We start from the raw sequence: 18,040 nt of genomic DNA, 5'->3' as shown, positions 1-18,040 counted from the left end.
TGCTTGTTGACGTCATCGTTGGCGGTTGGGCACCCGGTGGGATGGCCGCGCTTTCTTTTCAACACCTGAATTTTCTGCAGATTGCACCAGCGATTGCTCCTTCATTCCAGTGACATTAGAGATAGACTGGTGACTACTGCCATCCACTGTAAGATCCAGGCACGAGAGCTTGTGAGTCGCCCTGGTGGCCTCTTCTTCCACTCTCTGGTCTGTTGGGTGCAGCGCGAGGGGGACGAAATACCCAGGACTGTGGCTCCCCATAAATTCGTGAATCTGTGTTGTAATGGCGATTGGGAAAGAACTCTCCTAGGAGAATGCAGTTCTGCCTCTCATCGTGAGGTTATTTTAGCAACCTGATGTCGGTGGGGTAAAATTAGCCAGCCTCAATGTTAAAGTGCTGGCTTTGCCAATGCCCTCCATTTTAAATAATCTTGGCACCCATCTATCTGTTGAACGGATTCCTTTATTTAATCCTTCATTTAAAAAGATTATTTAAAGAAAAACACATCCAGTTTCTACTTAGGTTTAAGCTGTTCCCGTATGCACCCAAGTTTCTTGCACTGTCTGTCTTAGTCTGTGCTGGAGGGCAGGATTAAGACTGCTTTGCCTTGTGTTCTCTGCCCCACACAGCGCTACAGTGAAGGCGTGGTATTTACCTGTCCTTTATGTGATTTGTAAACAAACCAAAGAAACTATTTTGGGTCTGGTACCCCGCCTTTTGACCAGGGCTCTCCTGTTTTCCGGGACAGCCCCGGCTTACATTGTATCACTGGTCCTGACGTCTACCCCTCAGACCACGTCCCCTCTTATTTTGCTCCAGAAAATATGATAAGCACCCTTGCTCGCAGAGTGTGGAACGAGTAAGAGATAATCTCCTAGTGGTTTACATTTGCCTGGTAATTTGTCATTTCATTTCCTATTCGTGTCCTTACCTTTGCACTAGCAAGATGCACAGATTGCCACTTGAGACCCAGCCTAGACAGTTTTTAGGTTCCTACTCTACGCTAGGTATTTTCTTTTCTTTCTATTTTGATTGAGAGGTGGCTCTGGAGTCCCCTCCCCTCACAGTGTCTGGTGTAGTATTTTATATAAACAGGTGGATAATACAGCGGGATTAAATTCCAGTACCACGTACCTGGTGCGTTTCCCATCTCCTCCTGTGAGAGCTTTCTGCCTTTTCCCTGCCTTTGCACAGATGGCTGGTACCCTTTCCTGGACCTGTAATTTTGACAAAACCTCAAAATAATGTTCCAGGAAGGTAAACCGAAGAGCACCAAAAGGACCAAAAGGGATGCGTGTATTTGTGTGTGTGTGTGTGTGTGTGTGTGTGCGTGTGGTATCCTCAAAAGGTATTTTACTGTATGGGAGTGACAAAATAGTCTGCTTATAGGTATAGGGGCGCTATCCTTTTCTTCATCCATCCTTGCCCTTTTGCCGATTTGAACTTCCATCTAGCCGTGAGATAAAAGCAGATGCTGAGTGAGTGAAAGATTTAGAAGCCCCATACGGTTGTGTCTAACCGTCAGCGGGGTCGGCGGCCGACCCTGAGGGGTGTCGTGTCTGGCTCTTCCATGGGGTGTAATGGAAATGAGCTCAGTTGTAGCTTCTGCGAGAGGCGCCTGTAGTTCTCCGTTTTCCCACCTGTCGTTGCGGCATGCAAGTAAGTGAAGGTGAGCCGTGCTCTTGGAGGAAAAGTCTAATCGGTCAAAAAGCGCATTTGCGAACGTTGGCACTTTAAGTGGGTTTGGAAGTTCCGTGCTTGGGACACAGCAGACGTCTCGGAGGTTTGCCGTGTCACGGCATCGCGAGAGGGGAGCACAGGGGTGGGTGGCGGACCGTCTTGCCAGCCGTGCCGAGGTAGATTGGGGCTCCCAGCGTAGATGGTGTTGGTGAGAAGTGTGTTCGTCTCAGTGACGATCGTGCCCTACAGAAAATGGTGGGTTTCACTAAGCTGGGACCTGTGTGTGGACTGTGTGTAGACGCGTGCTCCTCAGTCTTTATTTCTGGTATTTTCTATCATCAACATTCCGTTGCAGCCTGCGTGTTATAATGACAGGGCAACAGCGCTGATCAGATACTGTTATTTTTGGAGCCTTTATAAACCGAGGATAATCAAGGGGCTCTGATTTTTTTTCTTCCTTTGTTGGCTGTCCTTAGGTGATCCTTCCTGCAGGATGCGTTAAGAGAAGAGGGACCCTTACTCGTTAGGCATGGAGAGCGGTTTGTCAGTTTCCAACATGCCAGACCCACTGTCTTCGCCCTTGGAGAGACAGCAGAGCTCAGCGAACGGTAATGGAGGGCTCGACTCAGGTAGGAGTTTCTTTTCTGGATCTGTCTGACCCCTTTGATTTAGTGACCCGTGTCTCCCCGAAGATGTTCGGGGAACAGCGGGGCAGACGTTCCTAGGTCTCTCACGTTGCCCGCTGCTAGGATTTGCTGTCCTGTTCGTCAGCCTGCGGCCTCTTGAAAGTTAGCGCGAAATCAGTATTCCCGACGCTGGACAGAGAGGGGCAGGTGACACCGGAGTGACGGATCCCTTCAGAATCTCAGTGGGTAACCCCGTAAATGTCGACGTTACGTTCATGCCATTTCAGACGAGGTAGCGGGCGTTCCCTCCGCTGACTCATTGCACACGGTCTTATGGTGCGCCACGTGCGGGTGGTGGTTTTTGTTCCGGGGGAGGCGGGGCTGGGGGCTCCCGAGTCAACAGTGAAATGCTCCGACTCAGAAGACGCAGCTCACTTTCGCTCAGAACCTCTGGACCGGAACCTGTCACGTGTGGGCACCACTGCAAGGGAGGCGAGAAAGCCATCCTTGTCTCCCACGTGCCCAGAGAGGCAGGAGAGCGGGTCCGCCCCAGCTCTGGGTGTCCCCGCCTTCTCTCCCCTCTCCAGAACCTCAGCACGTCTCTCCAAGGACTCCCTAACGGGAAAGGAACTTAGGTCATGTGAGTGCGTGGTGAGGTCTGTCTCCCTTTAAGGAAACTAAAACCAGGGGGACAAAACAGAAGAGACTCATAAATACGGAGAACAAACTGAGGGTTACCGGAGGGGGTTGGGGGAGGGGGGATGGGCTACATGGGTAAGGGGCACCAGGGAATCTACTCCTGAAATCACTGTTGCACTAGATGCTAACCAATTTGGATGTAAATTTAAAAAAAAATTTTTTTTAATGTTTATTTTTGAGACAGAGGGAGACAGAGTGCGAGTGGGGGAGGGGCAGAGAGACAGGGAGACACAGACTCTGAAACAGGCTCCAGGCTCTGAGCTGTCAGCACAGAACCCGACGTGGGGCTCGAACCCATGAACCGTGAGATCGTGAACTGAGCCGAAGTTGGGCGCTTCACCGACTGAGCCACCCGGGTGCCCCATGGATGTAAATTTTAAAAATTAAAAAAATAAAATTAAAAAAAAAAAGGAAACTAAAACCAAAGCACACCAAGCCAGTCTTTGATTGAATTTTAATATTTAATCAGTGAATTTATTAGAAAGCATGTTTTTCTAAATACTTACACAGGAATCCGTTTTAAAAAGACACTAGTGGTTTTTTTATTTTTGTTTTTTTTCAAAGGATTGCTGTATTTGCATTACAGCAGATTAAATAAGGGCAACTCAGCTGTCTGGATCCCGAACGTTTGCTGTGGTGAATTCATGTACAAAATGTTGATCCTGAATTCAGTGGGAGATTTGACCGTTATCCATAAAAGTCACGAAGTTCGTCTCCGTATTTTGATGACCGCAGTCAATGACAGAATTACAGATTGCTTGGTATCATCGAATTGATTACATTACATTTCTCAAGTTGTATCTTTATCTCCAAAAACCTGGAACCCCCCTGAAATTATTGCCTAAATATGTTGAAAGATGTTAGCGTCTCCTTCAGAATCAGCCCAGTCCTCCACCCCCACCCTTGTGATTTTTCTGTATGAAAGCCAGAGTGAGAAAACTTCTAGAGGCATAGTTGAGTCATTGTCCCACAGCGGAAGTATGGAAATTCCTTCCTGAGGAAACTCCATCCTATAGGCTTGATGTTCTTTTTTTTTTTTTTTTTTTAATGTTTATTTATTTTTGAGACAGAGAGAGACAGAGCATGAATGGGGGAGGGGCAGAGAGAGGGAGACACAGAATCGGAAGCAGGCTCCAGGCTCCGAGCCATCAGCCCAGAGCCTGACTCGGGGCTCGAACTCACAGACCGCGAGATCGTGACCTGAGCTGAAGTCGGACGCTCAACCGACTGAGCCACCCAGGCGCCCCAGGCTTGATGTTCTTTAAGTACAAATACGCTTTTTAGAAAAGTCCGTCTTACGTTTCCTGAAAGGGGTTACTTTTCCACTTACGGTTCCCTGGGCTTTCACCGTGACTTCGTTGGATGCACATCTGATGTCTGTTCCCGCGTCATTTCTAAAGGTGTGTTTTCAAACCTGTTTAAAAACCAACCGTGTGTTGGCTTTTCATTTTCTTGTAGCTGCAGTAGATCTCTCTAGCTGAAGTAGATTTTGAAACCCAGCGATAATAATAATACGGTGTCAGGAAAATCATTCGTCCTACGTTTCCTTTGGGGTGATTCCATGAAAGGGAAGCGGGAGATTCATTCTGTCATTGGCCGCGGTGTGCTTGGGCCGAGCCCATCACACGGCACTCACTGCATGGGGGCTTCCTTGCTCGTGTGCCATACGCGGCCTGAATTGTATAAGACGTCAAGATGTTTAAAACGAACAGTAGCTCTGGGGCGCCTGGGTGGTGCATTCGGTTAAGCGTCCCGACTCTTGACCTTGGCTCAGGTCATGATCTCACGGTTTCGTGAGTTCAAGCCCCACGTCGGGCTGTGCGCTGACAGCGTGAAGCCTGCTTGGGCTTCTCTCTCCTCCTCTGTCTCTCTCTCTGCCCCTCCCCTGCTCATGCACACTCTCTCCCTCTCAAAATAAATACCTAAACTTAAAAAAAAAAAGAAGTAAGAGTTCTGAGTGGCTCTGAATTATGTTAGCATTTGCAGATTGTGGTCCCAGAGGTTTTTTTTCCCCCTCGTATCTGGCCGATCTGTCCTTTGGGGTTCCCATAAGCTCTTATGCACGGGGGAGACTTACAGGTGGTGCCACAAAGGTGGACCCCTAAAGGAGAAATCAGTTTATGTATTTATTTTTTTTTATTTTTTGCATGTGTTGATTCTTTTTTTGGGGGGGGGGGGAAATCAGTTTAAAGCATGGTCTAATAGAACTCTCTGTGGCGAGTAGAGGCCAACTTGGGGAAGAAACTCACGACTTCGACTGCTCAGAACCTACTCCGGTATGAGTCGTCAGGAAGCGGATTTTCTCAAGTGGGGCCCCTCTGAGCTGTTGATACCTAAGACAGTTTCGGTGGTGGCCTAGTTGGAGGGTATCTGGTTTGGGCGTGACACGCTTGGGGCAGCACATCATTTTGGTGACAAGGCTCTTTTGCCCAGAGGCGTTTCAGACGAGACTTCCGGATCAGAAGAACAGGAGAAGGCTCGTTCAGTGCTCCTCAGCTGGTTCTACGTTGACCTGGGACAGCTGGGGATGTGATCCTGTGTTCTAACTGTATGGCAGGCACTCACTTCAGGTCCTTCTGTACGTTGACTCAGTTTACCCTTCCATGACCCAGCAAAAGAGCTGCTTTCAGTATCCCCGTTTTAGAGAGGCCACTGGACCACAGGGAGAAGTCACTTGGCCCTTGTGTTGGAGCCAGGATTTCACCGCAGGCATCCTGAGGCTCCAGATACGGTGCTCGGTGACACTGGGCTGTCCCTGTGCTTCCGTGCAGGGGGAAGTCACCCTTGGTACATAAATGTGACGTGCGTACCCCCTCTCCACGCGCACACACACTTTCTGGGGCGCCGGCACCACCCAGCTTCTTGTCTGCTGGCCCCTCTCCCCACGTGTGATGTGACACATGCCTGTACCTCCCCAGCACGTGACTACCCGTAGGTGCCCCCAGCTCCTCTCTGCCCGCGCCGCGGGGCCGAACCACAGAAGCCTCCGCCGGCTGCTCCCGGGGGTTTTGATTTCGTGTTTGCACGCCCGGCGCCGAGTGGATGCCATTCCTCGTCTGGACCGTCCGTCCCTCTGAACTGAGAACTCGAGCGCCAACCAGTGGACTCTGAATCTCACGAGCAGCTTTGTCATCTTTCACGTTGCCTCTTTTCCTAAGGAAAGCTCCAGACAATACTCCGACTGGCACTCGAGTCCTGTAAATGAAACAGGCACAGTGTGAAAGTCCTCCTCCTTGCAGGAACACTGAGGACGTCAGCGGGGTGAGCGCAGGGAGGTGAACCGAAGGGCCTCGCCAGCGGACGGAACGGACGGCATCGGCACGGGCTGCATAGAGAAGGTCGTGGACCAGAATTGGATTTCTGGAACTCTAGGCTTCGGCCGTGATAAAAGCAAGCAGAACAGCATGCTGGTGTGGTGATAAATAGACCCCTTGACGTTAGTTTTCCAGGCTGGCCAAATGTAATTTCCTGATGAGGTCTGTAGGTAAAGCGGTGTGTTGTGCATTTAGAACGGGCAGGCCTCGGAGTAAAGAGAATTAGGCTGGAAATGTGGGCTGGCTTTTTTTTTTTTTATTTTGGTGTTAGGACTACATTGAGTGGAGTCCCACAGGCTTTTCAACATTCTTATTAGAAAAATAGAGCTCTCTTACGCTGGGTGCTGGGAACAGGTGCTGTGTGACTCAATAATGTTCCCTGTTAAAAAAAAACAACAACAACAAAAAAGCGGGGTGCCTGCGTGGCTCAGTCGGTGAAGCGTCCGACTTCGGCTCAGGTCATGATCTCACGGTTTGTGAGTTTGAGCCCTGCGTCGGGCTCTGTGCTGACAGCTCCGAGCCTGGAGCCTGCTTCGGATTCTGTGTCTCCCTCTCTCTCTGCTCCTCCCCCACTCACACTCTGTCTCTCTCTCTCTCTTTCTCAAAAATGAATAAATATTAAAAAAATTAAAACAAAGAAAAGACCAAAAAACCCCTCTCTCTAGAATAGTTACTGTCCTTCCCAACCAAGCTGGGTGATTGGATAATTTTTATGTGTTTTCTTTCTTCTGAAAAAAATCTCTCTGGCCGCCTGGGTGGTCACACGGGGGTGAGGACCTCTGTGCTCAGTGACTGTCCCTGCTTCCCTGGGGTCGTCCTGCAGCCGTGAACACAGCCCTCGGATTGGTGTTGGCCAGCTGAGTTTCGTTCGTCCTGTGTGTCTATTTAACGTACTCTGTGGAACTATTTTTTATACCTTGTGATGGTGTGACCAGACGATCAGCAGGTGAAATAGCAAAGACTTAATGCCTTCCTTTCTCTTCCCTTATTTATGAAGAACACCTAGCACATGAGAACGTGTTCTGTTAAGATTTTATTCACTTCAAATCTGCCGATTCTCCTTTATTTGGGTAGTTAGCAGTCAGGGACTTTTAATAGTCAGCCTTGCAAAGGCAGCCTTATTTCAGACAGTGAAATCAAAACCCAGGACTTGATTACCTCAAAAAAGGTGTGTGAGCCGTTCGTTCATTCCATTTTTCACCGTCAAGTGGCTTGCACCTCAACGATTAGTGTTCCTTTTCTGTTATGAAATAAATGTGTTGGTCGCGTAAGTAGCCTTCTGTTTTGCAGAACTGGATGGCCGCTAATGAGCATATGCCTGTTTTCTTTTAAGTTGTGAAATTTTCTTGGTGGCATTTCATGGTCTGTTTTCATGACATCGTGGGGAAAAATGCTTCCCACTGGTGCCTTCGCAGAGAAGGGAGGTTGTCAGGGTTTCCCTGATAAAAAAAATGTTTACGGGCTTAAGAGGTTTATGAATCAGCTGTAAATATTTGCTCTGGGTTTATGAGACCTCCGCTCATAAACAGCGTGTGTGTTTATCTGCTGCTCATTGAAACGTCTTTAGAGAATCGGCTGTTCGGGATGTGTGTGCCAGGGGGATGTGCCAGGAGTTACAGACTGGGAAAGACTTCTTGTAGGGGACCCTAACTTTGCTGTGTGATTTTATTGTCAAAACTACCAGTGTGGGACATAAAAGCCTTATTTTTTAAAATCCCATTCCAGATCTGACTTCTGGGTTCTTTTTAAAAGTATTTTCTCTGGGGGGTGCCTGGGTGGTTCAGTCAGTTGAGTGTTTGACTTCAGCTCAGGACATGATCTCACAGTTCGTGGGTTCCAGCCCCGCGTTGAGCTCTGAGCTGACAGCTCGGAGCCTGGAGCCTGCTTCCGATTCTGTGTCTCCCTCTCTCTCTGCCCCTCCCCCGCTCATGCTCTGTCTCTCTCTACCAAAAATGAATAAACGTTAAAAAATTTTTTTAAAAATTTAAAGTATTTTCTCTGGACTGCAGGGGGCAACAACTCTCCGAAGTGGTGTTCTTTTTTTTTTTCTTTCCCCCAAGTGTATTATTTTTGAGAGTGAGAGAGAGAGAGAGAGAGAGAGAATGGGGGGAGGGGCAGAGAGAGAGAGAGATGGGACAGAGGATCTGAAGCAGGCTCTGCACAATCAGCCCAGAACCTGCTGTGGGGCTTGAACTCACGAGCGGTGAGTTGGACACCCAGCCGGCTGAGCCACCCAGACGCCCCTGAAGCATGCTCTCAGGGGCTCACTTGGGAGTCACAGGGGGGACCTCTCCGTCTCTTGGGAACTTGAACGAGCACCCGAGGGAGCATGAAAGCATCTACGGCCTGTGTATCGCGGGAAGAGAAACACGGTTTGTGATGAATTAAGGTTCGGCGAGAACAAAATGTGGGGTAGGATGTTCGCAGCCTAGGTGGGAGCTGTCTGAAGCAGGAAGCATTGCGGGGAGCCGCCCCAAAGCTGAGAAATGTGACCCACGGTCTCGCCCTCACGGCTGATTCCAAGTGACCGAGTCCCCAGATCCTTCCAGGTGCGGTGATGGGGCCCATCGGAGCTCTGTAGGCCCAGGCACCGGCTGCTGCGGGCAGCTCCTGGGGGCCCCATCTCCAGGCAGATGTTTCTGATGTCACAGAAGCAATCACCCCCCAGGAGGGCCCCTCCACCTTCGGGAGCTGTTCATTCACCCAGGGGCTCTGCCAGGACCTTCTGGATCTGAAGGCCCAAGACTGAGTTTTATGCCCACGTCTTCCCCTCGCTGTGTCCTCCTGCAGAAGGACTCCAGGGGCTCTGCGCCCTCTGTTCTCGCCGAGCCTGGCTGCTGCCTCCCGCCTTGCCGCATCGCCTGCGTCTTCCCGCCTCCCGGCTTCGCTCTGGAATGTTCTAATGCTCGCCAACACAGAAGCCGGCCCTGGAGTCCGCCTTGGACCCTCCCGGAGGACGAACGGGTCGTGGTGGTGGAGTGGACGTGCCCCACGTGAGATCGGGCGGAAGGGTGACCAGGAAGGCACCTGGGAGGCGTTCCGGCTCGAAAGCAGACAGCCTGGGCCGGACTCCGGCCTCTGCGGCCAGACAGTTGCGTGGTCCCGGTGGCTCCCTCGCCTTGTGTGGCTCCCTACTTCTCTTCTGTGAGGTGGGGATGGTAGTAAGTGTCTGTCAGGGTTCTTGAAAGGACGAAACGCGGTGATGCCTGCAGAGCAATGAGCAGAGAGCTGCCAGCCCAGGACGGCATGGCTCTTAGGACACTGCCGTGACCGTGTGGTGTCTCTCTGGGGCTCCGTGCGTGACCCACAGCTGGAGTGGGCGAGGCCTGCGGGTGGCGTGGGCTGAGCTGAGCTGGACAAGTAGGGGGTGCAGCAATTCTAGACCTGCTTTGCGACAAGTTAGCCGCCAAACAGGCACCTCGCCAGCCCCCCTGAGCATGTAAGTGCTGTGCGGGGATGCCTCTGGCTGGTGCCTCAGGAAACAGACTTGGTAATCGATGCTTGTGGCCTTTTGGAGAGAAGAACTGTGGGTCAGACCACCCACTGGGTGACCCCCGCCACCCCCCGCCCCGAGGTACTTTCCAGAACATAACTGTGTCTCAGCAGTGTCTCTCGTTGGCTGGCGGCTAGAGGACCCGCTGACTTTTTTCGGGGAGCATGTTTCCAGTGGAAGGACTTAAGTCCCTGGATGCAGCAGGATGTTGGGAGAACGACAAGGGAAAAAGGTTTGCTCTTCAGATGGCTTTTGTTTTCTCGGACGTTTAATTGCAAGCCACTTGACGGGGGTAGGATCTGCGGAGGCCGTGCTTAAGCAACTTTGATTTAGAAGACAAAACGCGAGGTAACTGCGTTTAGCCTCGTGTCAATCGGCTTTACAAAAATTATCTTCTGTCGATTTCTGAGACGCCGCGGAGCCTCCCAAGGAAATGACTTTTCCTACTGACAACGAAAGAAACCTCTCGTGGAAAAAAAGGCAGCGATAGCCCGCAAGAACAAGGCTTCCTTTCTTAGAGTCCCTTGTTGTCGATCCGGGTGGCCTACCTGCCAGGATATACCACTTCTCCATCAGCGACGTGACCAAAAGCAGTGTTTATTCTTGGCCAGTGACATAGGCTTCTTGCCTGTAGAAGACACACAGGCTGAACATCCACACCCGTTGCTCGGTATTGCAAGAAAAGAGACTCTAAACTTTTGAAGCTCTTGCCTATCTGCATGTGTGGGTACCCCCGACTGCTCTGTGTTCCTTATGATAGCCCTGCAGATAGGTGAAAGTAACGTTTACAGCTTATTAGTTCTTTCCATTTGAAACTACGCCATAATGTCGTTACCTGTGCTTCAAGAGGAGTGATCTGGTGCCTTTTGACGATAGAGATTGTATCTTACGCACAGTCTTCAATGCCTGGAGAATTGTTTGATTGACAGCTGGTCGGCTTCTGTCACTAACTTGCTAGGTGACCTCACATCCTGGAGCCATCCTTCTGGACCTCAAATAGTTTTTTCCTTGGAATCACGTCAGGGCTCGTGCTTCCTAATAAGGTCCCTTACAACACCAACAATCTGTGCTGTCGTTTTATAACCTCCAGCTGTGGTAAGTGACCAGTGGTCAGAGGTGTTCATCTGTACATTAAGGTGTCTCCTCAATGCCCAGTGGTTGCCTTTACCTGGTCCTCCGACCTCCCGGAAGCATGAAGTTTCCACAGTGACAGTGGCTAATTCCAAGTGAATACGCTAACACGCGGCAACTGTGCCCCGAAACAAATCTCATTTCGTTTGCCTGAGAGCACACTTAATTTTACCCTGGATTTTGCCGGGGTAGCTCATGTAGAATTTCTCCAGTGTTTCCTTTTCTTAGTCAACATTCTGCAGTCAGCACACGATGCTGTGCATGTAATAGTGTTCTCCTAACCCATTGAATTTGCTTGTCTCCTGCATCACGGATTTCCTGCTTTTCACTGAGGGCCGGTGCCGTTCCATTCTTCGCTCTGGTATTGATATTCTGACTTTATGTATTTATTTATTTTTTTGTCTTTTCAACAGAAGAAGGTTCAAGCCTGGAGGAAATTGGCTTTAACTGGGGAGAGTATCTGGAAGAAACGGGAGCCAGCGCGGCTCCTCACACGTCGTTCAAACATGTATGTAACACGCCTTCTCTTTCTGCGTTTGGAGGGTGGGAGGGGCATCTGCAGGAAGATGCTGAACCTTGGGGAAGAAAAGGGAAATTGAGCCAGGATTTCTTAGAAATCAGGAGGAGATACGGACACATGTCTGTTTGCTTTTCGCAGAGAGCTGCGGGGAAGATGGGCCTTATCCTTGTACGTTATCTCTTCTGATAACGGGGGGCTGGGCCTGGGGAGGGGGAGCTCAGCGTGTACCTTATCCTTGTTCTGTACCCTAAACAGCCCGAGTAGACACGGCCCGAGACAGGAAAGATTGATTGATGCGAATAAAGAGCCAGCAAACTAGGCAAGTACATGTGATAAGTAATAGTATCTCAGGAGATGTAATGGCTGTGTATTCTCTTAGTTGGAAATGATGTTTTTATTTTGACAGGACACCTAAAAGTCTTCTAGCCATTTGGGGGCAGAGGAGTGAAATTAGAGGAAATCCCCCGTAAATATTCAGGGCACATTTGTATCAAACCAAAAAATCATTTTCGCAGTAATATTCTTTGAGCAATGCAAATAGTGTGCCCAGCCGAGGGGAAGTCCCAGGAAGTAAAAGATCGAGGTTTTACCAGATTTTTGCCTATGGGTGAGATTTTTGGTAATATGCCATTAGCAAGGGAAAGACTGAATTTCCAGGACTGGAGTTCTGAGGCATTACAGTTTCTTTGCTGGAAATGAAAATTTAATTCCAAGAAACATTTTTTTTTTTTCCTTCTCACTGGGCTCTCCGGGGCAAAGATTCTTAGCCCGAGTGTGGTAAGCAAACTGGGGGCATATTTCCAGCCTGTTCTCGCTTTTGGCTGTTTTGCCCCTTCAGATTCTGGAATGACTCGGCTAGATCCCTTCAGGTGGTGTAGGAAAGAGGTACTGACCCACAAGCTTTTCCTTCCTTTCTGGACCAGGAAGTTACCAATATCCCCCCACACGGAGCCACTCTGTTCTCTTTAATCCTGTCATTTCTCCCACCTCCCCTTTAACCCCCGTGTACTCTCCTGGATGCACGTGTGCAGGGTTTAAAGGAAAAGTGGCGTGGACCCGTGGACAAGCTATGGATAATTCCATCATCGCTTAAGCAGCTGCTACTCACGGATATCAGATGTGTTTGTTAGCTTTCGAACGTATGGCCCACCAGGCTCCAAAGCTTTCTTTTCAGGGGAGGGCTGGTAGATCCTAATGGACTGTAACCGTTAATTAAAAGAAAAAAAAGGAGACCCATTCTCTAAGGCCGTGCTATCCCCGCAGTGGCCGTTAGCCACACGGAGCTCCTGAGCACTTGAGACGTGTACCATCCAGACAGATGCTGTCGAGGTAGAACGCACACCAGATTTCGTAAGCTTCCTTGGGAAGGAAGAACGTAGAGCAAGTCATCAACAGGTCTTCTGTGGATTATGAAGACCGTCTTGAAATGATGATGTTTGGGATATGTTGGGTCGAGTAAAATCCATTATTAAAATTAATTTCATCTGTTTTATCTTGCTTTTTTAACATGGTTACTAGAAAGCATAATGTCCGGTTCTATTCCTCTTAGCGCTGTTCTAAGCCAATAGGAATGGTGTTTTTATTTTTATTTTTTATTTTTGAGAGAGACAGAGAGAGAGCACAAGCGGGGGAGGGGCAGAGAGAGAGGGAGACACAGAATCCGAAGCAGGCTCCAGGCTCCGAGCTGTCAGCACAGAGCCCGATGCGGGGCTCGAACTCGTGAATCGCGAGATCATGACCTGAGCTGAAGTTGGACGCTTAACTGACTGAACCACCCAGGCACCCCAGGAATGTTGTTTTTAAGTGCTGTGTGTTTTTTTTTTAAGTTATTTATTTGGGGTGGGGAGAGAGAGAGAGAGAGAGAGAGAGAGCGAGCGCACAAGTTGCGGAGGAACAGAGAGAGAGGGAGAGAGAGAGAGTCCCAAGCAGGCTCCGAACCGTCAGCACAGAGCCCAGTGCGGGGTTTGAACCCACAAACCGTGAGATCCTGACCTGAGCTGAAATCCAGATTCAGACGCTTAACCGACTGAGCCACCCGGGTGCCCCTTACGTGCCATAGTCTTAGTAGCTCTTGTGATCTTCTGGATGTGTCAGGCATGGTGACGCCGTCCCTGTGCTTCTCCTTCCTGCAGGTGGAGATCAGCCTTCAGAGCAACTTCCAGCCGGGGATGAAATTAGAAGTGGCCAATAAGAACAACCCGGACACGTACTGGGTGGCCACCGTCATCACCACCTGCGGCCAGCTGCTGCTTCTGCGCTACTGTGGCTACGGCGAGGACCGCCGGGCCGACTTCTGGTGTGATGTGGTGATAGCAGACCTCCACCCCGTGGGGTGGTGCACGCAGAATAACAAGGCCTTGATGCCCCCGGATGGTAAGCTCCGGCATCCGGACGGCAAGCTGGCCCGCGTCCCGAAGCCTTTTGGTCCCCGAGCGATTGCCGTCCGTGACGCTTGTAGACAAACCTGGCAGAGATTCGAAAACCGACGTAGGAGGGAGGTCTGGTGCTTGACGCGACGTGTCTTGAGTTTCAGTGGCTGGAGGGGCTCCAGAGTGAGGGGGGACCTGGGTGCGTTTTTGGACGTCCGCCCAGCCGACCGTGGCCTTCCACAGACTTAAAGCTTTGGAGCCTGATCGTCACACGGGTGTTGGGGGTGGGAAGGGGGGGCTGAGGGACGCCCATGACTGACGTCTTGTTTCCTCTTTGGGTTGTGTGGCTTTTCTTCTGCCTTAGAGGCTGGGCGTTTTGAACAGTGGCATCGAGCATCTGGAACAGGCTTCTCTAGAAGGTTTAACCTGCCTTCTTGCAGGGAGACCGTCAGGGTGTGAGGCACGTAGAAAACCAAACTCATGTGGAGAAATGACATTACTCTCGACGCAATGGTCAGAGCTTGTGTAGTTAAGATCCATTTCGTTGCTGGAAGACGGGGTACTCCACTGGGGTGACTGTACCCCCCAGGGGACTTTTGGCAACACCTGTTTTGGTTATGACAGGGGGTAGGGGATGCTGCTGACATCGGGCGGGAGGGCCGGGTGCTGGCAGACAGATACCCTTGCTTGGACAGGACGGTCCCCACACAGGGAATCGCGGGCTCAAACTGGCCGTGGTGCAGAGTTGGAGAAAACCCCGCGTGTCACGCAGGCACGGAAGGAGCCCATGCGATCGTGTACGTGAGAAAAGCTGTGTTACCAAATACTTGAACCTCAACACCTTGTTTTCCGTGTTTGGTGACAGGGTGGCACTTGAAGACTTTCCGCGCTGATCCTCAGGCACCTGGAACGTGTCCGTAGGACTGCCTGCCTGTTTCAATTCCGACTCGATGTTTTCATTTCGAACCGACACGTAACGTGTCAGAGCTGAATTCCGAGCTTCTTCTTGTCCACCGTTAAGGGCGGTGGCTTTTTCCCGGAACTTTTCGATTCTTTCTTCTGTTCTGAGTTCCGATAGATCGTTCTTCCGATTGGTGGGAATGGTCTGGGTTGTGCCTAATTGAGAGCCTGCTGAGAGGCGGTCATCGTAGACACGTGGAGTTTGAGTTGCATTTCTGTGACATTTGTAAGGACCGACTGCACTGCCCGGGCCTCAGCTGACTCGGGGCTCCTTATTGCCTCGGAAGAAAGAGAGACGGGCCCTTTGCGTCTCTTCTCCCCTGTGGACCTCTTTCTGCTCCTCTGCCCGCGTTACCCCTTCCTCCCCCCGGCGGTTAGCTCACCGGTCACTTCCTCAGGCAACCAGGGTCAAACCCCGTCTTTGCTCACAAAGCCCCTGGCGCCCTTAGAGGCGATGACATTTGTGAGTGTGCCTCTCCCCCACATCGATAGTTGAAAAAAACCTGAGTCACGATCCACATACTGTAAGATTCATCCCTTTAAGTGTGCGGTTCACTGATTTTTGATGTGGTCACAAGGCTGTGCAACCACTGTCATTGCCTTTTTTTAAATGTTTTATTTATTTTTGAGAGAGAGAGAGAGAAAGAGAGAGAGAGGGAGAATGAACAGGGGAGGGGCAGAGAGAGAGGGAGACACAGAATCGGAAGCAGGCTCCAGGCTCTGAGCCATCAGCACAGAGCCTGACGTGGAACTTGAACCCACGAACCGTGAGATCATGACCTGAGCCGAAGTCAGACGCTTCACCGACTGGGCCACCCAGGCGCCCCCCACATTTTCTTTATCTGTTCATCTGCCCGTAAACATGTAGGTGGCTTTAATGTCTTGGCTGTTGTAAATAATGCTGCGATGAACATGGGGCGCAGAGCTCTCTTTGGCATAGTGTTTTTGTTTCCTTTGGATAGACTCCCAGTCATGGAATTGCTGGGTCACAGGGTAGTTCTAGTTCTAAGTTTTTGACCAACTTCCGTACCGTTTTCCACCGCGGCTGCACCGGTTGGCATTCCCACCAGCAGTGCTCGGGGGCTCCCGCTTCTCCACATCCTCGCCCGCATGTTCTCTCTGGTCGCTGTGACGATAGCCATCCTGCACGTGTGAAGCGACACCTCCCTGTGGTCTGGATTTGCGTTTTCCTGATGATGAGTGATGGCGAGCGTCTTTTCGTGTACCTGGATGCGCTCTTTGGAAAAATGTCTATTCAGAGCTTCCCACTTTTTCTTGCTTTCTCGTTAAATCGAATACAGTGGACACGCGATGTTACAGCGGTTTCGGGTGTGCAACAAAGTAATTCACCTTCTCTGTATCTTGTGCTCTGCTCCCCACAAGTGTGGCTAACTTCTGTCCCCATGCCACGCTGTGACGGTCTCACTGGCTGTATTTTTCATCCCCACAGTGTATTCACGTCATAACTGGAAGCTCGTACCTCCAGTCCCCTTCACCAAACGCATGAAGGGAAACGAGTGACGCTTCTGCCCATGTTTAAATTGGATTGTTTTCGGCTATTGACTTGTATGGGTTCTGTATGTATTTTGGATATTAACCCCTTATCAGTATGTGGCTGCAAATATTTTTCCCCGTTCCGTAGGTTATCTTTCCATTTTTTAAAAAAGTTTTTTAAGTTTATTTATTTTTGAGAGAGAGACCGAGAGAGAGAGAGAGCGGGGAAGGGGCAGAAAGACAGGCAGAGAGAGAATCCCAAGCAGGCTCCGCACCATCAGCGCAGAGCCCGACGTGGGGCTTGAACTCACAAGCCACGTGTTCACGACCTGAGCGGAAACCCAAGAGTCGGACGCTTAACCCATCGAGCCACCCAGGCGCCCCAAGTTATCTTTTCATTTTGATGCTGGTTTCTTTTGCTGCGCAGAAGCTTTGTAGCTTCGTGTAGTCTCACTTGTTTATTTTTTGTTTTATCCAAAAAAAACCAAAAAAAAAACCTGCCAAGATTGAGGTCCAGGTGCTCCCCCCACCCCCTGCACCTCTCTGTTTTCTTCTAGGAGTTTTATGGTTTTTGGTCTTACATTTAGGTCTGTAGCTCATTTCGAGTGAATTTTTGTGAGTGGTGTAAGATAGGTTCCTTCTTTTTTAAGACCGAATACTATTCCCTTTGCTTTGAATTAAGACAGCTGCCGAGGTGAAAAGATAACGGTGTAATGCAAGATTATTTAATTTCCCCGTGGTCTCTGTCGGCTCATGAAGCAAACCAGTCGCGATGGATGCTTCGCGCTGATGGAATGTTGGGAAGGCGTCAGTGCTGTTTAGGGGACGAGAGGTCTTTCTGCCCGCCCCGCTCTGCACACAGAGGCCCCGTGGTCGTGCCCACACACCCTCGGGAGGGTGCTTCCCTCGCCCCCTCGCCGTCCTTTCTCATCTCCTTTATGACTCGCTCTTAAAGTTTGACGCGTTAGCAGTTAAATGCCCTTGGAAAGGCTGTACTACGATGGTTTCACTTTATATAATAGATTCTCTAGTGAATCGTTCTGGAGACAAGTTCCAGGGTGCTGAATTTTAACACTCTTGGAGCTAATGGGTTCATTTGGTAGAAATGCATGCTGTTGCTCGAAAGAGAGAGAGAGAGAGAGGGCATAGTTTATCAATCAATTCTTCCTCCTCGCTTGGCTGAAAAATGTGGCAGCAGCCACAGTTTCGGAAACACCATCAAATTTGTATCCTACTGACTTTGCGCTATTAGGCAAGACAGAGAGACACTTAAAATGACAAATTCCCGATGAAAAATGGGAACACCCAGTCAAGGGGGGGAAGCATTAATGTGCCTGAGTGATCCGAAGCCCGCTCAAACAATAACAAGTTATGCTAATTTGAGAATGTCTTCGTGGCTCCTTTTAAAGAACTTGAGAAAAAATTTAGTAGGTGATCAATATGACTTGGAAATCTTCCGCGCGGAGAACAAAGTCAGGGAATAGCAGGTTCAGGGGGGCAAAAGGTTTTATTGATTGCTGTAGTACAGGATAATTACTGCTTTGTAGCCAGAGGCGGCGGGTGCCCCGCAGGGAATCGGGGGGGAATCTATTTTCGAACAAGGATTCTTGTTTGTGTGGTTTTCTGCCGTAGAGAGCTAATATCATTGTAAATTCTGCAACTGTACCTGGTCGGGTCTGCACCGCGGCTCAACTTGAAAGGCGTCGCAGGGTGTTAACACGAGTTAAAGTCGGCGACACGTGACGCTTTTGTT

At 50.1% G+C, this 18,040-nt stretch overlaps 1 protein-coding gene across 4 annotated transcripts in view; it reads left to right on the top strand.

Annotated features, from left to right (window-relative positions):
* SFMBT2 (Scm like with four mbt domains 2) overlaps positions 1–18,040 on the top strand; it is a 227,747-nt gene that overhangs the window by 21,663 nt on the left and 188,044 nt on the right. For 3 of the 4 annotated variants that reach the window (XM_049626785.1, XM_049626784.1, XM_049626783.1), the window contains exons 2-4: positions 2,158–2,310; positions 11,358–11,452; positions 13,597–13,837. In XM_049626785.1, coding sequence (XP_049482742.1) covers positions 2,211–2,310; positions 11,358–11,452; positions 13,597–13,837 — 436 coding nt within the window. In that variant the 5' untranslated portion in view covers positions 2,158–2,210. Of the gene's footprint in view, positions 1–2,157; positions 2,311–11,357; positions 11,453–11,719; positions 11,788–13,596; positions 13,838–18,040 lie in introns of those variants that run through there. The other variant, XM_049626786.1, reaches the window with a different exon arrangement.

The sequence above is a fragment of the Panthera uncia genome, chromosome B4 (assembly GCF_023721935.1).
Source record: "Panthera uncia isolate 11264 chromosome B4, Puncia_PCG_1.0, whole genome shotgun sequence".
Lineage (NCBI taxonomy): Eukaryota > Metazoa > Chordata > Mammalia > Carnivora > Felidae > Panthera > Panthera uncia.
Note: the sequence above shows the minus strand (reverse complement) of the source record. Positions and strands in the feature narration are given on the sequence as shown.